At 32.6% G+C, this 27,253-nt stretch overlaps 1 protein-coding gene across 2 annotated transcripts in view; it reads right to left on the bottom strand.

Moving 5' to 3' along the window:
• Nucleotides 1-27,253, bottom strand: part of LOC114331133 (calpain-7) — a 105,522-nt gene that overhangs the window by 67,992 nt on the left and 10,277 nt on the right. Inside the window, exons 2-4 of one of the 2 annotated variants that reach the window (XM_028280615.2) lie at nt 22,090-22,375; nt 6,668-6,849; nt 2,812-3,052 (exon numbers count right to left, since the gene is read on the bottom strand). In XM_028280615.2, coding sequence (XP_028136416.1) covers nt 2,812-3,052; nt 6,668-6,849; nt 22,090-22,364 — 698 coding nt within the window. In that variant the 5' untranslated portion in view covers nt 22,365-22,375. The remainder of the gene's footprint in view (nt 1-2,811; nt 3,053-6,667; nt 6,850-22,089; nt 22,376-27,253) is intronic. The other variant, XM_050652544.1, reaches the window with a different exon arrangement.

Raw genomic sequence — 27,253 nt, 5'->3', positions numbered from 1 at the left:
TTAATAGTATCACCCTGTATGAGTGCAGATTAGTATATGTAATGCAAAACTATAAAATTTCAAAATATATGCAATTTTCCAAAATGGGTATTTTTCAGCAAGTGTGAGACACCCTTAACAAGTATTTAAATTAATTAAATTGAAAGAAAAAACAATTATTTATTTTCTATAGTTTTCTAGAAGTGTAAAATGAGCTTAAGCGAAGCTAAATGTAGCAAAAACTTACAATTTATGCAAGAAAACAAAATTATTTTTAATAATTTTTGTAACCTGTGAACCAGGCTTAATCGGATTCAAAATTATAAATTTAATTTAAATCAAAAGGTTGAACAAACAATGTTAAAATTATAACACCCGTACTATCACCCAAGAAATGAGTACACTTTTTGTATACTATAAACAGAAAAATATATTTACGAAAATAAAATAAAGTAATGTGCCCTGTAAATATTTTTTCATACAAATAAAACAACTCCTTTATTTGAATAAAGCAAGTAGTTTCTGAAATTGCACGTGTAGACCGGGCTTAACAACCTACCAGCTATTGCAGAGACGTGCTGGGTTAAATACTGAGAATTTGAGTGCAGAAAGAGAGGAATATTTTATTTTTGTGCCGGCGCGGCGTGGCTTGGAAATTTCCAAATGCAACAGAAAGACACTATAAATGAAAAACCGTTATTCTCAGAATAGAGATTATCAAAATATGCAAATACGAAGGACCTTGAGGATTTAATTAATAAATAATTAATATGATACGGCTCGATGGATCAGAATGTTAAGGCAATACGTAAAGTATTCTCAACAATGATAACCTGTACTTATTGTACGGTTATAGAGTATATTTCCATAGGTAAGCTGGTTAAGAGTAGATAACGATTTTTCAAATGTGATTTAAAGTATTATCTGCATAAATGGCACAAAGAATATTTGCTATGAGAGGTATATGGTTCAAAATGCATACAGTATCACGACTAATAAGTTATGTTCACATATATGTAGAGTACTCACAGTTTTATTCCTTGATGACGTCACATCAGAGCTCTGATTGAATTCCATAATCCATTTGGTTCATTTGTAAGGCACTCACTAATACGCTAAATAAATCATCGTCGATAATACTGAGCAAATTGAGTTATCTAAGCGGTATTAAAACGAATAGCAAGAAAGACCGGTATGCGGCCCTTTTCAACGAATAGCGGGAGAACGATTATGAGAGATGATTTTAGTTTGGAAGCTATTTACGATCTGCTCCGGCGAGGGGTTGAAATGCGAGTCTCCACAATAACCTGGAGTTTCCAGAAAGGTCTACATAAATACTACTTGAATTTTAAGTAATCAGTAGTACAGGGGCGTAACTAATTATTTTAGTGAGCCGTGTATAATATATTTATTGTACAAACACATTTTTTTTGGTTTTTCATTTGAAAGTGTACTTCACAAGATATTAGACCGTTTCTATTGGGACCGTGCAAGTTCGGAAAAGCGACACCTGGTTTCTTCGCTCTGCACTTTTATTCGCACTTTTAATTATATTGGCCAACCATATGGTCCTAGTTGCTGGATAAATGTCAAGGCCATAGTCCAAAATAATAATAAGAAGAAAAAATAAGATTCAGGTTATGTTATTAAAACGTGAACAATTGTTTGTAGTAAATAAAATTAGTTATTAAAATGCAGTAATGCAAGCAAAATACAATTAATTATATTTACCTTTATATAATAATTGCATATCATATCAATATTGTGGAGCAATATATAATTTTTCATCTTCATTGACAGTAGATATGAAATATACGTCAATTTGACAATTTCAATTGACAATGAATTATTTAAGAAAGTTACAATATTTCTCCGCTATTCTCGCACGATCGTTTCTCGTATCGTCTCCAAGTACTTGCACACCGCGAATAATTTACTTATGGTATCACGATAACTCGTTTTTGACGATTATGGCGCCATCTTATCCACAATTTGAAAAAATGTCTCGAATAAAAGTTGCTTATTTTTACGTAAGCAATCCAAATTTGCAATAAAAATGGGGGTTTCCATTTAAAGTCTGTTTTAGACTATAACATAAAATGATATAAGAAAATGGTATACTAAGTTTTGTCACAATGTAAAACAGGAAACAAAATCTGTTAACAGAAAATGTTATACAAATTAGAACATGTCCTATTTGATAACAATTTTTAGTACACAGGCATGCGCAGTTAGGTTATTTTCGTTATACTATCACATTGGTTCTTTTAAGGTTAACTTTTCTTTTAAGAAATGTTGCAATGGAAGCAGCTGATAATAATAGAGTTTTCTTATCCATCATATAACATATCTTTGTAATATAAAATATCAAAGATAAAACTAACTAGGTAAAATGTTGAGGAAAATGAGGTTAAAATATTGTTAAAAGAAAATAAGAAGAAGAAAATTGAGGTTAACAGCACATGTACCATCACAAAAATATAAAAAAGTACTTTTTTAAGGCAACATATTCTAATAGGAAAAAGTGACAATGTAATACACAAAACTTCTTGTATTAATATTGTACACAATCATTTCATGTAAGTTTTTGTTATACCATTTTCTGTTAACAAAAAAAGGTATAGTCTAAAACAGACTTAAGATTTAAATGTTACCCCCACCCCACCCCCAGAGGGTGAAGTGGAGAGTCATGTTTAATGCCATTCGATAGATTTTTGAAAAATATTGAACACGTATTTTTCAGTTTTTCGATCCGATGTTCATTTCGCGAAATATTCCGTTCCGCTGTTTTTCGGACACCCTGTATAAAGGAATAAGACATATCAACATTACCTTTCTGACAAATCTATATCCATAAAAGGAACATAATTTCTTCCATTAATATTTGAGGTATGCAAGAGGACCCTTTTTTCTTCTTCTGTATATCCACTGCCATCAGATGCCGTTACTTGTCTAACAGGTCTTGGTCGAGGATTGGGAGTGACAACTGGTCTTTGCTGGACAGGATTAAATGGTTTATTGTTAGTAGGGGATGGTTCTGTACTTGAAGTAGATGGAGATTCCCTTTTTATTCCTAAATCAAACAGATCAAACACTGGATAAATAAGAAAAATATTAAGTATACGTTTTAGTTATACTTTTTAGTCGTAACCCACATCCAGATGCAGACATGCAGAGCTTCAATTAAATGGAGTCCAAGTTAAAAAAGTTCACAAATTGACATATTTGGGAACTGTCATAATCAACCAACTAGATTCAGACATAGAAATAAAACGCAGAATAGCAATGACTAAAACTACTTTTATAAAACTAAACGGTCAAGTGCTATGTTTGGTCTTAATTTCTGTATGGTGCAGAAGTGTGGACAATAAAGGTTTCGACCATGAACAGAATTAAAGCATTAGAAATGTGGATTCATAAACGGATGCAGTGGCGTGCTGGCCATATAAATGAATCGGTGCAATCACCGACAGGCCGGTCAAATAGGTTTTCACAAAAATTTTTAGATGTAACAAAAAAATATTTTCCACCTACCTCTGCAGAAAGTATACTTTTCCGGACCTGATTGTAGGGAGCAAAGTTGTGCTTTTCCTCCCTAGGGAGGAAAAGTAAAAGTGACGTCATGGTATTTCATTCATGAAATATAACTTATTGACGCCCTGTACAATATCTATTTTCTATTACGTAAGTATCTATACATTTTAACGTTTATTTAAAAACACTCTGTATTTTGCAAAATGGTAAAAAACAGTAAATTGTTATTCTAATTTAACAATGTTTACATTAATAATTTGACTTTTATTTGACAGTTATATTGTACCTACTTGTTAGTTTTAGTTCTAATACATTTTGTTGGTTAGTTACATAAATAAATTAAGTAAAAATGAAAAAATTACTTGTTATTTGAGGAAGGTGGAAAAACCATTTGTATAACATGGGAGTAAAGTGCCTTTTCCTCCCTTGAATGATTACTACTTCATTCTCGGGAGGAAAAGTAGCACTTTCCTCCCTTGTTATACAAATAGCTATTTTTAATTTCTAATCGGATGTTAATTTTGCTAATAATATTAATAAAACATTTAAAAAAATAAAAAAAATTTTAATTGTGAAATACAGTTTAAGTAAATTAGTAAAACTCTAGTCTATATACATAAATAGATTGCTACAGATAATATTATTTATTTTCATACATACAAGTATATTTATGGTTTTCCAATTTCCTTCAAACGTGTATGGCAGTGGCGGCTCGTCAGAGGAGGCAAGGGAGGCTTAGCATCCCCGTAAATTTTTTACACACGCTACACTGTTTTGTTTATCTTGAATCGCAAAAAACAACAAGCACTCTCACTATTATTCAACGTGTAAATTCCATATTATCACTAAATATCCATACTCTCGGAGCATTAGCATTAGAACGCATGATTGTGTCTCAGTTTTTTTATTACTATTGTAGGCAGGACCCTGGGTTATCCCGAGATGCATGAACGGAGCCGAGAAGCCGGCCAGCCTCCGTTGCTAATGCTCCGCGCAGCGCAGCAGGCGTTTAAGGAGACCCGGTCTCCTAACATTGGCATCTACGGTGCCATCACACGCTGCCCGGAGATTTACCAACGACGGCTAACTAGCTTCTCGGCTCCGTTGCCGTTGCTTGCATCTCGGGACAACGAATTTTAGGCTCCTGGCTAAAAATAATAAAAAAAACTAAAAGTAATTTTATTATGAAATTTGGTATTTGGGGTTAGAATAATATTTGTAACAACTTGTTCAAATAACTTTTTCCGATATTTGTAACGCAAAGCAAAATATCAGTAATTTATTATGTTTTTGGATTCGCAGTAGGCCGCTTTTAGAATTAAAAAAATTCAGTTGAGTATCTTAAAAAAATGTGAACCTTCAATCTGTATGGACTGTAAAAACTTCAAATCTGTATTTATTTTGATATGCATATCTACTTACAAAGATGGAATTGTTAACAAATAAACGACAAACTTTGGTATTAAACTTCTACAATTAGACTAATTATTTTCAAAATGATATGATATTATGAAATTATGAATTATGATGATATTATGAAATGTAAATAAAAAATGGTAAAAAAATGGTGTCTTATATACATTACATTTTTTGGCGCATTTTTTTGCTAGTGCAAATTTGTCTAGATATTTTAGAGGTAGGTATAGCCTCCCCTATTGTAAAAATCACGAGCCGCCACTGATGTATGGACTCTGGAGAATTAAAAAATGGAAAAACGTCTTGCTCATTTTTGACCGAATTACTGAAAGTATCTAAAAACGATTTGATCAAGACAAATCAAATCGTTTTATGATATAAGCACTCTACATCCTAGAAATTTTGATACAATAAAAAAATGGTATACCTTTGATGGCATTTAAATCATTTACTGAAAAATTAAGAAAGTTTTATCCTACCATATCTGCGACGGCAATTAGAGAAGAACTCATGGATTTTGCTGATAAATGGATTGTATTAAAAATAGGATTTTGCAAAATACTGAGATTATAGAAGATGTAGTTACAATGATGTAATGATGAATATGTTCAGCTACAGAAAGTATAAAGGAAGCTTATCCAAATGTAAATAGTATAATATAAAGCATTTATTAACTCTTTCAGTGACACAAGTATCTTGCGAAAAAAGCTTTTCAACATTGAAATACATAAAAAATCGGTTAAGAAGTACTTTAACACAAGATCACTTTTATGCTAATGGCTATAGAACAAGAAGCTTTGTATGAGCTTAAAAATGATCGGCGAATTTGCTCAAAAATCTATTTTAATGCGGAAATTATTGATCGAGAGTTAAGTAATTATTTTATAAAATAATTGCAAAAGAATATTTAGATTATTGCGTTGTATTAACATTTTAAATATTGTTAAATTAAAGTATTTGCACCGTACTTGTATCTGTACTCTCTTGTATAATTGATTTACTAAAATGCAACTTAATACATAATTGAAAAATTCTCAATTTTACTTTACTTGTACCTTAATTACATCAAATTCATATTATATTTATTTAGGAAATTATGGTTTTCGCCTTACTGCATACAATATTGTCATACATGTCAATTATTATTTGTAAGATTTATTATTCTTAAATGAAAAAATATAGCAAATTAAGAAAAAAATCATTGAATTCAAAGTTTTATGTTTGATTCAAAAATAAATTATATTTTTGTTTTTTTTTGTTTTTTTTTAATACCGAATAAAACATCCTGATAATAGAAGGTAAAATGAGGATGGGAGGCCGCTTTTCTATAAAATCACCGAGCCGCTTGAAAAGTTCCAGCACGCCACTGGAGAACTGCTAAAGACTGTTAAACACCGGATAATGTTTTATCTGGGACATATAGAGAGGGGAAATCGATATAGATAACTACAACTAATAGTTAAAGGCAAAATTGAGGGCCATAGAAGTGTAGGAAGAAAACAAGATCGAGAGGCATTCGCAATGGTGATTGCCAATGTTAAATAATTCTAATATGGCACCTTAAGAAGAAATGTTTTCTGCATTCCTAAAAAGCTTTGATTTTTCTGATTTTTCAGTATCAGAAAGTATCAAAGGGCGGAGATAAGAGTACCTTTGAATACAGCAATAAGTTGAAAAATAGATGGTAGATTTAAATACAAACGAAGCATGGTTGGAATAAGAAATCTTTAATAATTACCTTTTAATTCTTCAGCCCTTTCCAAGGCTTGCATAATAAGAGCTCTTAATTCCCCCTGCATTAAATCAGGATATTGGGTAATATATTCAATAGCTTTGGCATACAGCTCCACTGCATCGTCTTTGTCTCCCCCTTCATCTTCTTCCATGGCTTGGTTTAGTAAAAAGTAGCATTCTTTTAACCTGATTGAAAAATAAGAAGGTGAACAGTGGTTAAATTACCAGTGGGTAGATACTCTTAACCCACTAACACCCAAATTATTTTTTTTCAAATTTCAAAATTTTACTTATACACTACATAACTATCGGTAATATTGTTCTAAAGCTATTTTCCTATGGCATCTTAAGGGGATGGGTACGCAGTTTCGGCTCCAATGCTGTTTAAATGGGATTCATTTTTTTCGAATCCTGAGAAAACAAATAAGCATTTTTGAAGAATTTAAACGCAGAATGAAATATTACGTTCTTACCGAGGGCCGAAAGTCCCTGAAAACTTCTGTAATATTTATTTTAATAAGTTAGAGGGGTAAAAAATTAAGAGAAAATGTAGTGTGATTTTTAATTTCAAATATCTCATTCAAAAGAAACTTCTTATTTATTCTAAGGGACTTTCAGCCCTCGATAATAATTGAGTCTTTCATTCTGCGTTTAAATTTTTTAAAAACATTTATTAGTTTTTTCAGGATTTGAAAAAAATGGACACCATGTCCATGGTGATATTTTCCAAATAGAACATTCGCTATCTTTGTCATACAAGGCACTGAATAAAATACAATATGGTGACAAGACAGTGACAATTTTAAATATTTGACATGGCATCGGGAGTATTTTGAGTTGTTGATTAAATAATATTGATCGTGTATTTGATACAATGCACATGTGGGCCAAACCAAGACAGGATATGAAACAATATATGGCGGATTAGGCTTTGGAACTAGAAATGAAGCTGGAGATGACATGCTTGAATTAGCAACAGCATTGGATATGGCGATTGTTAACACATTCTTTAAAAAGAGAGAAACTCAACTTATTACCTACAAAAGTGGACAGCATCAATCCCAAATAGACTACTTCATGGTAAGGAAAGAAGACATACGTGAATGCAAGGACTGCAAGGTAATAGTTAGTGAGACAGTAAGCCAACATAAGCTGCTTGTTCTGGACATCGAAGTAAAAAGCGAAACTAAACAAAAATATCGGAGAGGACCACAAAAAATCAAGTGGTGGCTGCTGAAAGATGAGAAAGAAGGTCTATTCAGGAGAAAAATAGTAGAAAAAATTTGTTGGAACATGAAAGGAAGCCCTAATACAATTTGGAGAAAAATGGCCAGTAGTATTAGGGACACTGCTATTGAAATACTTGGGAAAACGTCAGGAAAAAAGTTTAAGGATAAAGAGACTTGGTGGTGGTCAAACGAAGTACAAGGCAAAAATAAAAGAGAAGAGAAAATTATATAAAAAGTGGCAAGAAACCAGATCCGACACAGATCTTCAAAACTATATGGTGGCGAAAAAGGAAGCGAAAGTAGCAGTAGCAAAAGCCAAAGCAGAAGCGTATTCAAACCTATACGATCAACTTGATACCAGGGAAGGCGAAACGAAGATATATAAAATAACCAAACAGAGAGCAAAGAAAGCAAAAGATTTTAATCAGATTAGATGTATCCGAGATGAAAATAATAAAATACTAGTTCACGAAAGGGATGTCAAAAAGAGATGGAGAAAGTACTTTGACAGCTTATTAAATGAAGAATTTGACAGACAGCCTGTAGCGTCAACGGAGACAGTAGCAGCAATGGTCACCAAAATAACCAACGAGGAAGTGGCTCAAGTGCTTCAAAAAATAAAGAAAGGAAAAGCGGTAGGACCAGATGATATTCCTGGGGAAGTATGGAGAGCATTGGGAGAGACAGGAACAAAGTGGCTAGCAGGTCTATTTAATAGAATTATGGAAGTTGGACAAATGCCAGACGAATGGAGAAGCAGTATACTGGTACCTGTTTACAAAAACAAGGGAGATATACAACAATGTACAAACTACAGGGCAATAAAACTGCTTAGCCACACCGTGAAAATATGGGAAAGAGTAATTGATAGACGGATACGTGAAGAGACCGAAATATCCGAGAATCAATTTGGCTTTATGCAGGGTAGATCAACAACAGATGCAATTTTCATTATAAGGCAGTTGATGGAAAAATACAGGAGTAAAGAAACAAACGCTCATATGGTATTCATTGATCTTGAAAAAGCATATGATAGAGTTCCTCGAGAGATTCTGTGGTGGGCACTCAATAAGAAAGGAGTCCCTGGTGCATATGTAAAGATTGTGAGGGATATGTATGAGAGAGTAACGACTAGTGTTAGAACAGGTGTGGGAGAGACTGATAAATTTCATGTGAAAGTAGGATTGCACCAAGGCTCTGTGCTTAGTCCGTATTTATTCTCATTAGTTTTGGACCAGATAACAGCGAAACTACAGGGTAACATTCCATGGTGCTTAATGTATGCTGATGATGTCGTGTTAGTAGGAAATAGTGAAAGAGACTTAGAACAAAAACTGGAACAGTGGAGACAAGCTCTGGAGGAAAAAGGTTTAAAACTTAGTAGGACAAAAACAGAGTATTTGGAATGTTCATTTAAAGATGGAGCTACTACAAATAAAATGGTATCTTTGGATGGTGAAATGATTGTGAAAAGCAATAGTTCTAAGTACCTAGGATCGGTATTACAGAGTAATGGAGAAATAGATGGAGATGCATGCAATAGAATTAGGGCTGGATGGATGAAGTGGAAAGAAGCGAGTGGTGTGTTGTGTGACAGAAAAATTCCAATGAAGCTGAAGGTAAAATTCTATAAAACAGCCATAAGACCGGCTATGATGTACGGAACTGAATGTTGGGCATGAAAAAGAAAGAGGAACAACGAATGCATGTGGCGGAAATGAGAATGCTTAGATGGATGAGTGGAGTGACAAAGAAGGATAAAATTAGAAATGAGTATATTAGGGGAAGTCTAGGTGTGGCACCAATTGATGCCAAAATGAGAGAGCATAGGTTAAGATGGTTTGGTCATGTTCAACGGCGAGACGTTAATCACCCAATACGAAGAATAGCATTTATTGTTTATTATTTATGGAAGATCCAAGCACAGAATACAGCAGGTTATATTCTGTGATCCAAGTATTTTTTTGTTAAAGATGTTCAAAATTGTAAGCGTTCCGTAGTAACAATATATTATTAAAAAATCACTTTATCACTTTTCCTCTTTTCTCGATTGAGTATTAGTTGTACAGTCTATAAATTATTACAATCACTGAATACATAGTTTGTGAAAAAATTATCATATTAATTAACTGAATTAATGACGCAATTTTACAAGTAACAGTTATCCAAGAACATTCAAAAGCCATCTCTTTAAAGTTAATGGCATTTGTCATGTAATGTTTACATATCCATACCAGTGAGAATTTTACTACACGTAATTTGCCGTGTAAAGACAAAAAAAGTAGGGATAACCGTAAAATATTTGTATAATTTTTACTTTAAAATTAAGCTCATTTGATGTTTCAATTTTAACTTCGAAGCATGGCTGATGAAGACATGTTTGGAAATTGAAAGACTACAAAGCAAACCTGATGATTTCCAGATGTACAAAAAGATTAAAGCGGTATAGAACATTAACAAACAATGCAATCCAGGTATAGTTGCAGACATCAAAGGAAATATTTGACTACATTTGACGATAAATTAAGAGGATGGAAAGAATACATGCAAGAATTAATTGACAACATACAAGACCAACTGAAATAGACAATTCCTACGGCTCACAAAATAAACAAAGAAATAAATATGGCCACATAGTGAATTAAAGATAGGAAATCACCAGGACCTGATGAAGTGCATGGTGAAATTTTAAAGCTATTAGAGGTACACCAAATCACAGCACTTACCAAAAGGCTGGCTATTACTATTCTATCCACTGTCCAAAAAAGCCAACGCTAGGAAATGTGAAGAACATAGATTAAGAGAAACGGAGCAAAATGCACAATTTTGACCCATGTCAAATTTTTAAATGTGTTTTAAATGTATTCATTTTTTCGAATCCTGAGAAAACTAATAAGTATTCTTGAAAAATTCAACCGCCGAATGAAAGACTACTTTATTACTGAGGGCCGAAAGTCCCTTAGAATAAATAAAAAGTTTCTTTTGAATGAAATATTTGCAATTAAAAATCACACTCAATTTTCTCTTTTATTTTCACCCCTGTAACTTATTAAAATAAACATTATAGAAGTGTTTTCAGGGACTTTCGGCCCTCGGTAATAAGGTAATCTTTCATTCTGCGTTTAAATTTTTCAAAAAAAAAATACTTATTAGTTTTCTCAGGATTCTATACAAAAAATAAAAAAATAGATACTACAAAAAAATAAATACATTTAAAACACATTGACAATTTTGACATGCGTCAAAATTTTGCATTTTGTTCCGTTCCCCTTAAGTAGTTAGATGAACCATGTACTTGAACTACTACTTTCTATGACTCACTCGCGCATATTGAGACCGTGCAAGTTCGGAAAAGCGACACCTGGTTTCATAGCTCAGCGATATTTTTAGCACTTTTAATTATATTGGCCAATTATATTAGTCCTGGTTGCTGGATAATTGTCAAGGCATAGCCCAAAAAAATTATAAGAAGAAAAAGTAAGACTGAGCTGAGGGTATGTCATTAAAAGGTAAACAATTGTATGTAGTAAATAAAATTGATTATTAAAATGCAGTACTGCAAGCAAAATACAATTAATTAAATTTACTTTTATATAATAATTGCATCTCAATATTGTGGAGTAACATATAATTTTTCTTCTTCAATGACAGTAGGTATGAAATATAGGTCAATTTGACAACTTCAATTGACAATGTGAATTATTTAAGAAAGTTGCAAGATTTCTCCGCTATTCGCGCACGCTCGTTTCTCGTATCCCCTCCAAGTACTAGCACACTGCAAATACAATAAATTATGTGAACACCTAAGTGAAGACCAATTTGGATTCAGAGCAGGACTCGGAACAAGGGAAGTACTTTTTAGTTTGCAAGTTCTAATACAGTCAGAGATATCACCTGCAATATGTATACATATTTCATTGATTTCGAGAAGGCATTTGACAAAGTACCACATGGGAAACTAATTGATATCCTAAAAACATCATGGTAAAACTTGATGGTAAGGATAAACTCATTTCAAACTTATATCTTCAACAAAAAGCAACAGTGCGATTCCAAAATAAACTGTCCTAGATCTTTACAGTTAGAACAGGGTTTTGACAGGGTTGGATGCTTATTGCATTATTAACATATATTACGGTTGAAAATTTAGTAGTAACGTTTGTTGAGTTTTGGTTGTTTATAACCGATTATTTTGTCCTTGGAGGATGTATAATTTGTATGTTTGGATGTATATGCTTTTTGTGTGAGTCAGTGAGAGAAGATTTTTGTTGTAGAGTTTTTTGTTTTGAACGCCTTGTTAGCAAATCAACAACGTTCATTCTTTTCAATAAACATTTTTGAGAAAGCACTTGAAGCCTGGTCGGCGATTTGGATTCCCAGTTTTTTTAATTGAAATGGTACTTTTTCAATCCTTTGGTGGGATGTACTGGGAATTCCCTTATTGAGGTATCCGTTGGTGTGCTGGAAATTTGGGGCACGTAAAGATTTGTCTTGGAAAATCCTCTAGAGATTAATTCGATGTTTATTGATGGCCAGGCTGAGAGTCGTGTAATAGACCCTTTTGTATGTTAAAGGGTGTTCCGGTATTCAGTAATTGTATGTATTTATCGATCCTGAGGCTTTAAAGAAGTAATAGAAGTACATTTATTTACCAGATTTACATTTATTCAGTATATTGGAAATAATAAATTTGGCAGATTTATTTAGAAGTTCGATATTTGACGTGACATTTTGACAAAATTTAAGGAAGATTGCAGTGTGTTTATCCAGGCAAATGATTTTTTTTTATTGAAGGAAATAAGGACGGTAATAGATTTTATTTTATTTTATGGGAGAAAACAAGAAAGAACAAGGTACAATTTAGGTTGGGTTAAGGGGTCTAAAAAGGGGACTAAAATACAATGATTTTTTTATTTATGTGAAGGAAACAGCTGGTTCTGGTTTATTTTTTTTTTAATTAATTACTTACTTTTGTTCTTATAAACTATTGAAATCAAAATTAATATTTGTATGTAAAAAGGGACTTAAAATTTTGTTGACATTATATTCTCTATAGTTATCTAGTGTTTTATTTGAACTGTCATGTCTCATGCTCATCTAAATCAAACCAACTAATTAAAAATAATAATTCCGACTGAGAAATAGCTGTGGTACATTTTTGGCGGCCAACTTAAGGGGCTTTTCAACCACCCGAGATTTTTATTTTTTTTTTAGATAGTTCAAGTAAGACATAGGTTACGTAGAGTTACAGGAGTTGAAAATTAATAATCAAAAGTTAAATGTACTTTTATTTAAAGTCAGGTAGAGGTTTTCTTGTCTTATTTTTTTTGTGTATTTTAATTTCTCTAAAAGAAAATGTCGTTTAAACTTGATGTTGACCGTTTGGTCAAAGACGAACTTGAAGTTGAGTTGCAAATGAGAGGTATTATTTTGACTAATTGTAAGGTAGAAGAGTTAAAGAGTACTTTGCGTAGTTGCCTTGTTTTAGAAAAATTTGGCAAAATCCCTAACTTTGATTTACCTCCTGATATTCCTGCTGAGTTGACAAGTTGTGAAAATAAATTAAAAGAGATTCTGAATATTATTAATGCTTTTACATGTACTGCAAACCAAATAAGAAGGATTGAGACTAAGTTTGCACATCTTTCAGGTAGATTGAACCGTATTCACAGTACAGACACTGATGAAATGTCAAAGCGTTCTGCATTGTTAAAGAAATTGATGGATTTGATAGGTGAATATACTACTAAGTCTAATGTTTTGAAAACTAGTAATGTTGTTTCTGTAGAGATGCCTACTGATCCTAATTTTTATCATCATATTGATTTATCAGGTCTTAATTTAAATGACCCTAATGGTAATTCTACCCCTACTCGAAATATTTCTGCACCGAATGTGAGTAACCAAACAAATCAAACTTCGAATTCAACAGTTAATCCCATTGTTTTCTTGTCATCTAATAGTGACTTTCCTTCAGAACCTGTATATAAGTGGGGAATTAAGTATTCTGGTAAACCACAAAATTTTTCTGTTTTTCTTGAAGAAGTTGAGGAGTATTGTAGGTCACGTAATGTAAATAAAATTCAGTTATTTTCTTGTGCTAGAGATTTATTTACTGGTAACGCTTTAGGTTTTTATAAATTGTATAGGAACTATGCTAGCAACTGGGATAGTTTAGTGAGCTTAATGAAGGAAGAATTTACCCTTTCTGCAGATGAGATCTGGCAGGATATTCTTCATACTACTCAGGAATCTAACGAATCTATTGGTATGTTTGTTGCCAAGATGACCAGTAAGTTCGAACAAATGCCAACACCAGTTCCGGACAGTTTAAAAATGCAGGTGTTACTTAAAAACATTTTACCTTTTTATCAGGAAAGATTAACTTTAGTCGAAGTAAAGAGTCCTTTTGATTTAATTGACTTGTGTCGAAAAATTGAGCAAACTCGAATTAATATTGAGTCGTTTAAGCCTTCTTCTAGTAGTAGAGCTAATTCTTCTCGTCATCACGTTGTACAAGAAGTAGAGGCGTTTGTACCTAAATGCTGGCGCTGTAATGAGTATGGTCACGTGGTTAAGGACTGTAAGAGGCCAAAACGTGTGTTTAGATGCTTTGGTTGTAACAAGGAAGGTTTTACTAAAAATACTTGTCCTCAATGTAATTCACAGAATCGTAACAATAATAATTCTAGAACTGGAAACAATTCTGGAAATAATTCGGGAAACGGCAACCGGAGATAGTGGACGACCGGGCTATCTCGAATCGGAACGGACAGTTAACGGTCGATAAGGAAGAAGGTAGTGATAATTTTTATTCATTTAAGTTAGTTTTAGATTATATTTTAGCACAGAGTAATGACAGTGAATGTCCTTATGTAGAAGTTGATATCTTAGGTAAGACAGTATTCGGTTTATTGGATTGTGGAGCCAATAAAGTTTTTGTAAATATGCCTACATGGGAGATTTTACGTAGTTTAGGTGTACATTTAAAAACTGTTCCAGATGGGTCTTGCAGAGTTGCGGATGGTAGTCAGAGTCCTTTATTAGGTGTAGCTTCGGTGCCTATAAAACTTCGTGATGTTGTTAAGGTAATTGATGTTTTCGTTTGGCCACAGTGTAGACACTCTTTAGTACTAGGTGTAGATTTCTGGGTGCGAATGGGTATTGTACCAGATTTACGAAAAGGAGAGTGGTTTTTCTCTTCGGAAGTTATGAGTGTTCCAGTGGTTAATTCGATACAATCGGAATCTGAACTTCTACCAGAGCAACGTAAACAGCTTAACGAACTCGTTGATTCTTATTTTTCTAGTATCGACCCAGACAAATTAACTTGTACTAATGTAGTTCAACACAAAATTGTAGTTAGTCAACAAGAACCAATCAAGCAGAGGTTTTATCCGGTATCACCAATTAAGCAGGGTATGATCAACAAGGAGCTGGAGAAAATGCTGAAGCTTGGTGTTGTCGAACAGTCACACAGCGGATGGTCTTCACCAGTGTTGCTGGTACCTAAAAAGAATGGGGAATGGCGTTTTTGCGTTGATTTTAGGAAAGTAAATCGTGTTACTGAGCGTGATGCTTATCCTTTACCCTATATAAATAGCATTTTAAGTAATTTTAAATGATTTTTTATTAACGTTTCGAAATAAATAAAATAAACTTTAAATAAAAAAAATTTCAAAATAAACTTATTTCCCATTCTAAATAGTTAAAATTGTAAAAATGCCACAAGAAAATAGCTTCAGAACAACATTTTAAGTAAGTTAGGTGGAGCTAGATATTTGTCAACAATGGACATTAAGAGTGCCTATTGGCAGGTGGGTCTTACTGAAGAGAGCAAGCAGTACACGGCGTTTACTGTGCCAGGGCGTGGACTTTTCCAGTATTGTCGTATGCCTTTCGGATTGCACAACGCTCCAGCTACGTTTCAAAGATTAGTAGATAATCTATTAGGTCCTGAACTCTCTGAGTATGTTTTTGTGTACTTAGATGATATATGTCTGGCTACGTCAACTTACGATAAACATGTCGAAGTCTTGACAGAAATCTTTGCCAGATTGAAAAAAGCCAATTTGACCCTTAATAAAGAAAAATGTTCTTTCTGTGTGTCAGAACTTAAATACTTGGGTTATGTTGTTAACTCTAGTGGTCTGTCTGTAGATCCGGCAAAAGTAGAGGCCATTGTGAATCTTCCACGACCCACCAATGTCACTGAAGTCAGAAGAGTCCTTGGAGTTATAGGATGGTATCGTAAGTTTGTAAATAGTTATTCAGATCTTATTTCACCTTTGTGTAGATTATTACAAAAGAACAAGAAGTTCGTTTGGGACAAAGCTTGTGAGGAAGCTTTTCAGAGTATTAAAGACGCTCTTGTCTCAGCACCTATTTTGTCTAGTCCTAATTTTGACAAACCTTTTTACGTACAAACTGATGCGTCAGCGTATGGTCTTGGAGCTGTCCTTACTCAAAAGTATGATGAAACTGAACATGTAATTTGTTATTTGTCTAGAACTCTAAATAGAGCCGAGAGAAACTATAGCAGTGTTGAGCGTGAATGCCTCTGTGTTTTGTGGGCGTGTGAAACTTTACGAGCTTATCTAGATGGTTATAAGTTCTACGTAATCACTGATTGCTACTCGTTGTTATGGTTGGACAATTTGAAGGACCCTCAAGGACGACTTGGTAGATGGGCCTTACGTCTGCAACAGTTTGACTATGAAGTACTGCATCGCAAAGGTAAGGATCACATAGTTCCTGACACCCTTTCGCGAGCTTTAGAACTACCTGTTGATAGTGTACATATGATAAATTCTGTAGAAATAAGTAATGTTCAAGCAATAAACCCCGAATGTGACGAATATGATTTTTCTTCTACCAGTGATAAATGGTATAAGAAAATGTGTAATAATGTAAATAAAAATCCTTTAAAATTTGTCAGATGGAGACTAGCAAATAATAAGTTGTATAAATATATTGATCAAGATTTTCCGAGTTTAAGAGATGATTGTGAATATTGGAAACTTGTAGTTCCAAAAGATTTTCGAGATAAGATACTTCAGAGGTGTCATGATTCTTGTGTTTCAGGTCATTTAGGTATCTACAAAACATTTCATCGTGTATATCGCCTTTTCTATTGGCCTTTTATGAAAATGGACATTACGAAATATATAAGGAAATGTGAGGTTTGTTTAAGGACGAAGCCTGAACAGAAAAGTCCTGCAGGACATATGGGACAGGCTGTCGAACCCACAAAACCTTGGGAGATCATCAGTATGGACTTATTTGGACCATTGCCCAGAAGTTCAGCTGGTAATACTTGGATTTTGGTAGTTACTGATAAGTTCAGTAAATTTCCTCTTTTATTCCCTCTGAGAAAGGCAACTGCCACTTCTATAAGTAAAATTTTAAAAGAAAATGTATTTCTTTTGTTTGGTGTTCCCAGAGTCTTAAAATGTGATAATGGAAGTCAGTTCAAAGGTAATATTTTAAGATCTTTTTGTCAAGAGTTTGGAATCAGATTTCTTTTTACTCCAAATTTTACCCCTCATCCAAACCCTACTGAACGAATTAATCGTATCATGAAAACCATGTTGATGGCTTATGTTAAAGATAATCATAGGTTGTGGGATGTTAATTTACCTGAACTAGGTTGTGCTATTAGAACTGCCAAACATGAGGTGACAGGTCAAACACCATACTTCATTAATTTTGGTTGTGAGATGATGACTCATGGAAGTGAATATCATCTAAAAATAGGGAATGAAGAAAATAAACAACGTGTGTATGATCGTTCTAAAAATATGAATAGGTTGAGAGACTGGGTTAAGAAGCGGATTGATAAAGCTTCAGATAACACCAGAGAAAGATATAATTTAAGAAGAAGGGATGTTCATTTTAAGGAAAATGATTTAGTTTGGAAAAAGAACTATGTTCTTTCTGATAAAGCTAATTATTTTACATCTAAGTTTGCTGATAGATTTGTTGGACCTTTTAGAGTAAAGCGTAAGGTTGGTTATTGTACATATGAATTAATAAATGATAATGGTAAGTCTATTGGTCACTGGCATGTGAAAGACTTGAAACCTCACCCACAGAACTCTGATAGCCACGTTGAATCGGATTCTGATGTAGATAGTGTAACATAGTATGTATTTTTAACAAGTTTCTTTGGGATTCAATTCAAAGAAACTTAATTTTCTTTCCGGAAGGAAAGGTGGAGTTATTACGGTTGAAAATTTAGTAGTAACGTTTGTTGAGTTTTGGTTGTTTATAACCGATTATTTTGTCCTTGGAGGATGTATAATTTGTATGTTTGGATGTATATGCTTTTTGTGTGAGTCAGTGAGAGAAGATTTTTGTTGTAGAGTTTTTTGTTTTGAACGCCTTGTTAGCAAATCAACAACGTTCATTCTTTTCAATAAACATTTTTGAGAAAGCACTTGAAGCCTGGTCGGAGATTTGGATTCCCAGTTTTTTTAATTGAAATGGTACTTTTTCAATCCTTTGGTGGGATGTACTGGGAATTCCCTTATTGAGGTATCCGTTGGTGTGCTGGAAATTTGGGGCACGTAAAGATTTGTCTTGGAAAATCCTCTAGAGATTAATTCGATGTTTATTGATGGCCAGGCTGAGAGTCGTGTAATAGACCCTTTTGTATGTTAAAGGGTGTTCCGGTATTCAGTAATTGTATGTATTTATCGATCCTGAGGCTTTAAAGAAGTAATAGAAGTACATTTATTTACCAGATTTACATTTATTCAGTATATTGGAAATAATAAATTTGGCAGATTTATTTAGAAGTTCGATATTTGACGTGACATTTTGACAAAATTTAAGGAAGATTGCAGTGTGTTTATCCAGGCAAATGATTTTTTTTTATTGAAGGAAATAAGGACGGTAATAGATTTTATTTTATTTTATGGGAGAAAACAAGAAAGAACAAGGTACAATTTAGATTGGGTTAAGGGGTCTAAAAAGGGGACTAAAATACAATGATTTTTTTATTTATGTGAAGGAAACAGCTGGTTCTGGTTTATTTTTTTTTAATTAATTACTTACTTTTGTTCTTATAAACTATTGAAATCAAAATTAATATTTGTATGTAAAAAGGGACTTAAAATTTTGTTGACATTATATTCTCTATAGTTATCTAGTGTTTTATTTGAACTGTCATGTCTCATGCTCATCTAAATCAAACCAACTAATTAAAAATAATAATTCCGACTGAGAAATAGCTGTGGTACATTTACCCTGGAAACATCTTTAGAGAAGTCTTGGACGAATCAGAAGATGGTATCGCAGTAAATGGTCCACTTATAAACAATATTAGATATGCAGGCGATACAGTATTGCTGGCAGATACCTAATCTGCCTGCAAAGGTAAAATAGTATATGTGAAAAATATCGATTTTTGAATTTGCAGCCGAAACTGGGTTATTTTTTTCGATCTTTCTTATGCAATTTCTAGTTTATTTCTATCTCATTTAGTTTTCAAAATGTGAACCTGGTAAAACAATATATGAGTATGTGAACTTGCGTCTCTGCTATGGTAAAACAGTATATTCAGCAAATTCTACAAAGGCAGAATAGTATACATAGTCTTACACTGCTTATCCCTGGTATTATATCATATCTATTTTCTGAAACTCTACTGGTAAAACAGGATATATATGGTATATGCTAAAAACAGTGTCCCAAGTCCCAATTTCAATGGTAAAATAGTATAACATGTCATATACTCTTTTACCATAGTATGACAAATGGGAATTTTTATCTCCTCCGACGGTATATATACGTATAAAGTCTTTTATATGCTCTTTAGGTAAACTGGAAAAATGGTAAAACAGTATATGTCACTTTACCAGCACATTTGAAAACACTACACCTATTCGCTGTTGTAATAATTATTATAATAACATACTTTTCTTATATTCCAATTTTCATTTGTCTAACTTTATAAATGACAAAACGGCACAGCAAAAGAACAAAAAGTCATTTATCTCAAGACTCACTTTTTTCGCATATACTATTTTACCTTTGCAGGCAAGAGATAGTGTGCAGCGGCTCCAAATGATGATGAATAATGTTGTAGAACCATGTAACAAATACAGCATACAACTAAATTGTAAGGCAAAAATAATGATCATTGGTAAGAACACCAACATAAATGCCCAAATTACAATAAGCAATTTGTTAGAAAAGATGGAGAAAATATGCTATTTAGGCTGCAATATTAACACATTCGCGGTCATGACTGCATATGAAGTCATTTACCCCATAAGAATACGTGTATAAAATGACAGCGTGTCCGCGAATGTGTTAAGAAATAAAAACTTTTATTGAAAAAGCTAGAAGTCCTTTTAATTGTGTTATGAAGATTCTCTATAACCTTAAGTATCAATATACTCATAAGAATTACAGACATTTGAAATGTGGTACTACCAATGTATGTTAAGGGTCCAGGGCCGCCGCCACCATGTGTGCAAAGTATGCATCGCACACGGGCGGCCGATTATAGGGGCGGCCAAAAGCAGGCCACTGATGATAATACTTTTTTAAAACGAAAATAAATCCAAAAAATTAAATAGTAATGATTCAGAAATTTCTATAAACTCAAATATTCAAAACAATCTAAACAAAAATGCCAGAAAATGTTATTTATTATATATGAACTGCCCTTTTGCAGCTGTAGTCATAAAGTAGTTCCGACTGGCGGCTTTTCCGGCAATTCAAAGTGGCTGGCGGCTTTCGGACTTTAAGACATTTTTATCTAAGTGGTCCATATGCGATTTTTTCAAATTCTGAACATTTATGATTTGTTAAGAGAGTACGATACGACAATAGGATACTTTTAGAGAATTTAGATAAGTGCTTGTTAAGTTGCTCTCATTGAGTAATAAAGAAGTCTTTTTTATTACTCGGTGGTTTAAAAAAATCTTTTTTTTTTACTCGATGGTTGCTCTGTTATATTATTGTTCTTTTATGCTTATGTATAGTTATAGATGGGTTATAGTTCAGCCTAAGTTGAGAATTTGATGATTTTAGACACGCTTTTGATAAACGATTTTGTTTGTAATATATAGTAGTGTGCCCGTTTCTTTTGCACACTACTGTATTTTAAATAGGCCTGGATTCCGCGTACCAAAAAAAGTTGATTAATAGCAAGCTGAAAAGTTAATAGCTTAACAGTGTCTAGTCGGGCAAACTTTGATGTACGGGAACACTGGAACAGAGGAAGTTTTAATTGTGGAACAGTTTAAAAATTTGAAACGTCAGATTACGAAAACGTCCCATGTATTTTGTCGAACAGAGCATCCAATTGATTTGTTACCCTTTCATTAAACTCTCATGCAAAAATCAGACTGCTTTTACTAACCAACATGATTCCTGTCATTTGACATGTTCTTCGTGTTCAACTCATTAAAATGCCCAGTTGGTGATAAACACCAGTCTGATTTTTGCGTGAGAGTTTAATGAAATGGTAACAAATCAATTAGAAGTTATGTCCGATAAAAAACATGGAACGTTTTCGTAGTCTGACGTTCCAAATTTGTAACCTGTTCCACAATTAAAACTTCCCCTGTTCCAGTGTTTCCATGCATCAAAGTTTGTCCGACTAGACACCGTTAAGCTATTAACAAATTTTCAGCTTGCAATTAATCAACTTTTTTTGGTACGCGGGATCCAGGCCTATATTTAAATATATTAGTAAACAATTAAGCATGCCGAATGTTGTAAGTAGTCTTGTAAACAAAACTTACACATATGTAGGTATTAGTGCAAGATTGCATTTCTGTATATTATATTGACATAATAATAATAGCTTTTTTTGATACGCGGGATCCAGGTCTAAAAGTAACGTCGAGATCAGAGCAATTATTATTATTCATATACGCGTTACGGTCTCCTGCAGATTTCTTTAAATGATACCTATGGTAAAACGACTAGAGTGTTGGAAGGGGGCGGCAAATATTAAGTTGCACACGGGCGGCCAACACTTTAGCGGCGGCCCTGTAAGGGTATCATACATATACACCACACAACTAACAACTATTCTCCAGAGGCTAAGAAAAGACAAAGAAATTATACTACTATACTATACCAAATGAGTAAGTGAATGATTCTAAATTTGAAGGTAATTTTAAACAAATTTATTTCTGAAAGCATTTCCTAAAAAATAAAGATATTTATCACTAACCTAGATTTATTCCCATCTTCATTAACCGTTCTATGTTCCTGAGGTACATTATTTCTTAATTCATTTGCCCTCGATTGATACTTGTTGGATTTTTCTTGTAGTGATTGTGCTTTTTCAGGATCATCTGTGGCTATCGATACCACCAATTGTCCCAAAAACCGTGCTGCTGCTTCATAATAGTAAGCAGCAATTTTTTGCTCACCTTCTTGGTCAAACTGCACAGCTTTCTTGGCTGCTTCTATAGCATTATCTAGCAAGGCATCACTATTATCCATTGTGCCATACACTAAAAATTTAATTATAGGTACTGATGAAACTATTTCACCTACATTTTTCTACCATATAAGTAAATAGCTTTTATTAATTTTTATTATTGTTGTACATCTTTTTAAAATAATATTCATGAATAATAGGGAGTTTTTGTAAGTACGTAACGTAACGTATCTCCCTATACGTAAAGCACTAACGTACCGTAAGAATGATGAACGTTAATAGGTAGTTTTTGTAACTGCCTAACGTAACGTAAAGTCATTTTTAAATTCCGTTGACATTAAAAAAAATAAAACAATGTTTACACAATATAGATACAATTAATATATAAATATAAAAAAAGGTAAAGGTGAATGATGAAATTGTATGGTTTTAATTGCTTATATTTAAATATAAAAATATTATTTTTCGTTAATTTTAAATTTTTTATTTTAGTTTATACCTACTTTTTAGTTGTAAATTATTGTACCTACATCAGAATTCCAGTATAATGTAAATAGTTTGTTCATATTTATTTGAAATTTTTACTGAAATTAGGTCATTTGTTTATCTAGTTATTGTGGTGATCACTGTATTTCTTAACCCATTTATGCCCAACGGTTCGTTAACGACCCAACTAACAAAAATATGTTTCAAGTTCAAGCAAATATGTCGAATCTACCAATCACCGTTTGTTTACAAGTTCTTTCCTGACTATGCAAGTAAGCAATTTATTTAGTGCAAACCCTTTATTTCGCTCGTAGTGTTCGTAGAGTGTACGCGAAAACAGAACTTGAATAACGTTCGCAGCATGGCTTCATTCAAACATTTGTAAGTACATTTAAATAAATTATTTTATTATTTAAATTCATTTTATATAGTTAAACATAAGTCAGTGGCGGATCCAGGGGGGGCGATCGGCCCCCCCTCTCAACCCAAGTGATTTATTTTTTTTTTTAATTATAATAGAAAGATTACAAAAACATTTATTAATTTTTTCAAATGAATAATTATACATGTCAAAATTACAATATTATATGAATTATGAATTACATATAAATATATTTTATTAGTATGGGACTTGACTAAAACGGGCCAGTGACGCCAGTGTATTTGGAAATGAGTAATTTATAATCCTTATAAATTAAGAATTAAAAATGATCACAATAAGCATATTTAAAAAAATATGTAATCCTATATAATGTGAACGCAACTTAAGCATCTCCACGTATTATTATAAAATCGTTTGCAGATAACAGATTCGCCGAAAATCTCTCGAAAATTGCGCGACTAGCAAAAACTATATTAATTCTCCGAAAATATAAATAATATGTTCACACGCCGATAGCTGACCACGAAAAAAGAACACCCTTATTAATTATTAGTAATTAGTGCATTTTGGGTATCGATGCAGGTAACATCTCTAATACTGATTCGTACAGATCTTAGTTTGTAAATTGTTAGCGTGATTAATAGTATTTTGAGTTTATTCTTCTTTTTTATATTAATATAGTTTGTGATTTACGAAGAGTTATAAGATGTTAAATAAACGAAAGGAATCAGAAGCTTCTACCGAGAACTTAAAAAGTAAAAAATTTAAATGTCGCAATATACCTAACTAATTATTTTTTTTTAAATCAACGTAATTTGGGTGATGATAATAAATATGTACAAGGTACATCTTATCAGATAGATCATACTATGAGACCTACTGATCTTGGATCAAATTTAAGTTCTGAGAGCATTCAAAACAAGTCATGCGATTTATGCAAGTCATGCAGTAAATACCAATTCTACGTTCAAGAGTTTTATGGAAAAAGGTATGTCTTATGTGCATGAAAGTATAGAAAGAAGTAAGTATTTCTCCACGAGTACGATAGATTGTCATTTATGTCCCGGGATGCAATCATCCACATAAAAGTATGGTAATAAATTAAATTTTAAACTTCATATGGGAAAGTACATCATGTGACACCTCATTTAAAAGCTTTTGAGATACTGATTACAAAAATGTATAGGCAATACTTGTGCAAAATGTCGGTCCAATGCTTTTTAAATTCATTCATTTTTTTATAATCCTGAAAAAACTAATAAGTATTATTGAAAAATTTAAACGCAAAATGCAAGATTACCTTATTACCGAGGGTCGAAAGTCCCTGAAAACTTCTATAATGTTTATTTTAATAAGTTACAGGGGTGAAAAAAAGAGAAAATTGAGTATGATTTTTAACACGTTGACGGGCAGTGCGTCAAATGTATAAGCAAGTGTTGTGACACTATATTGTATTTTGCAAAGTAGAATAGGGGAAAATGCAACGTCTATAGACGTTGTGTCACATTACATCAATAGAAATTAGACGTGTATAGACGTTTTGTACGTCAGCGTGTTAATTTTAAATATATCATTCAAAAGAAACTTTTTGTTTATTCTAGTGGACTTTCGGCCCTCGGTAATAATGTAATATTTTATTCTGCGTTTAATTTTTTTAAAGATTCTCGTATTAGTTTTCTCAGGATTCGAAAAAAAATTAATGCGTTTAAAAAGCATTTGACCAAAATTTTGCGCATGTACGTATTATACATTTTTGTAATCATTAGGTATTTCAAACGATTTTAAATGAGGTGTCACATGATGTACTTTCCCATTACGAAATAAAATTAAAACTATTTCGACATGAATTTTGATTTTTTGAAAATTACATTTGGTTAATTCATTATTACATTTCCGAAACTACTGTTGTTGTTAACTTATAAAGTCTCATTTTGTAGGTTTTTTAAATTTTAATGATAATTCACTACATATATTTATTTTTATTTCGTCAACTTTATAATATATAGGGAGTCCCAAACCAAAAGTACCGGAACCGTTGAATATTTCGCGAAATGAACATCGGATTGAAAAAATGAAAAATATGTGTTCAATAATTTTTAAAAATCTATCAAATGATACCAAACATGACCCCCTACGTGGGATGAGGGTAACTTTAAAATATTTAATGGAGACCCCCAGTTTGAATTGCAGATTTGGATTCCTTACGTAAAAGTAAGCAACTTTTATTCGAGACATTTTTTCGAATTCTGGATAAATGGCGCTATAATCGGAAAAACGATTTATCGTGATACCATGGGTAATTTATAGAAATTGTTTAATATCTATAGAAACTCAAATAAAAAATCAAAAAACACAAGTTGAATATTTTTCAAAATCCTATCAAATCGAATGCCACCAAACACGACACGGTGTCATTCGATAGGTTTTTGAAAAATATTAAACACGTGTTTTTTAGTTTTTTATTTGGAAGTGTATTTCTCGAGACAGACTATTTCTATATTATTCTATTTCTATAGAATAGAAAAAATGTCCCGAATAAAAGTTACTTACTTTTACGTAAGGAATCCAAATCTGCAATAAAAACTGGGGGGTTTCCATTTACGATTTTAAATTGAGCCCCGCCCCACCTCTAGGGGTTGGAATAGTGGGCCGTATTTGGTGTCATTCGATAGATTTTTAAAAATTACTTCGATCTAATTTTCATTTTAGCCAATCGGCCCCCCAAACGATGCTGGATCCGCCGCTGACATAAGTTGTATAGTATTTTTACTACAAAAACGTTATTACGTAGGTCAAAATTTTTGACGTAAGAGAACTGTCAAAACATTAGAATGTGACTTTTCATTATTGCTATGTTTATTATAAACACGGCAATAATGAAAAGTCACATTCTAATGTTTTGACAGTTCTCTTACGTCAAAAATTTTGACGTACGTAATAACGTTTTTGTAGTAAAAATACTATAATAACACATTATAATATTACTAGTATGAAAATAATTTGATATATGTCATAAATATAACATTATATTTTGATGGGTCGTTAACGACCCGTTGGGCACATGATCATAATGAGCAAATATTTTTTTAGTAAGAAACCATTTTCTACCGCAGAAATCCTGGAGGAAATAGAAAAAATTGAGAATAGTGAGACAATATCGGATGATACCTATATCTCTGATGTTTGGGATAAATGGCTTAAGTCAGAATTTCACAACAAAAAAGGTTTGATGCCTTCTGGACCAAAGAAATCAGCTCTTTTTATTGGTACATATGGTTTAAGTCTACAACTGTTGTATCAACATGTTATCTAATGAGAATGGAACTGAGCCAATCCAAAGAGCCAGCGGATATTCAGCAAAAAAAAACTAGAAATTCAAATAGATCAACCATTTGTAATTTCGCAATACAACAAATTTATGGGCGGAGTCGACTTGATGGACAACAACATTTTGAAGTACAGAATAAAAATGGGTTGAAAAAAATGGTACTTTCCAATAAGGATAGGGGTGTTGGATGTTTGTGTAACTAATGCTTAGAGACTAGCACGACAGTTTAAAAATAAAAAAGAAAACTTAGAACTTAGATGACATATAGTTTGTACATTATTGTCTAATTATGGAAAGTCGTTCTATCCGTTCTACTGGACCTCAAAATATTGCAATAATTCCTGCTCCATCCCCATCAACTCAGCATCTAATTATTATTGGTGCTCAAAGAAGAAGATGTCGTGTATGTTCAAATAAAACTACAAAAGCATGCGATAGATGTAAACCACTCCACGATAAATTCTTCAAAAATTATCATACAAACTATTTTATACCTTATGTAATATAATTAAACTACTTGTTTCATTGTTTTAAAAATAAAATGTAATTGAATAAAAGTTATTATTTTTATTGTGTACCCCTACGTACCCAACTGGTCGTTAACGACCCAACATGTTTTTCGAAAATCAATTTTTGAAAATTTTTTTTAGTAATTTTTCAATGAATTTTAGGGTATTTTATTACATTCTTAAGAAAATCATTGATATATTTGACAAAAATAGTTGTGGGCATAAATGGGTTAAATACAAGATTTA

This window comes from Diabrotica virgifera, chromosome 5 (assembly GCF_917563875.1).
Source record: "Diabrotica virgifera virgifera chromosome 5, PGI_DIABVI_V3a".
NCBI lineage: Eukaryota > Metazoa > Arthropoda > Insecta > Coleoptera > Chrysomelidae > Diabrotica > Diabrotica virgifera.
This window is presented reverse-complemented; position numbering and strand designations above follow the sequence as displayed.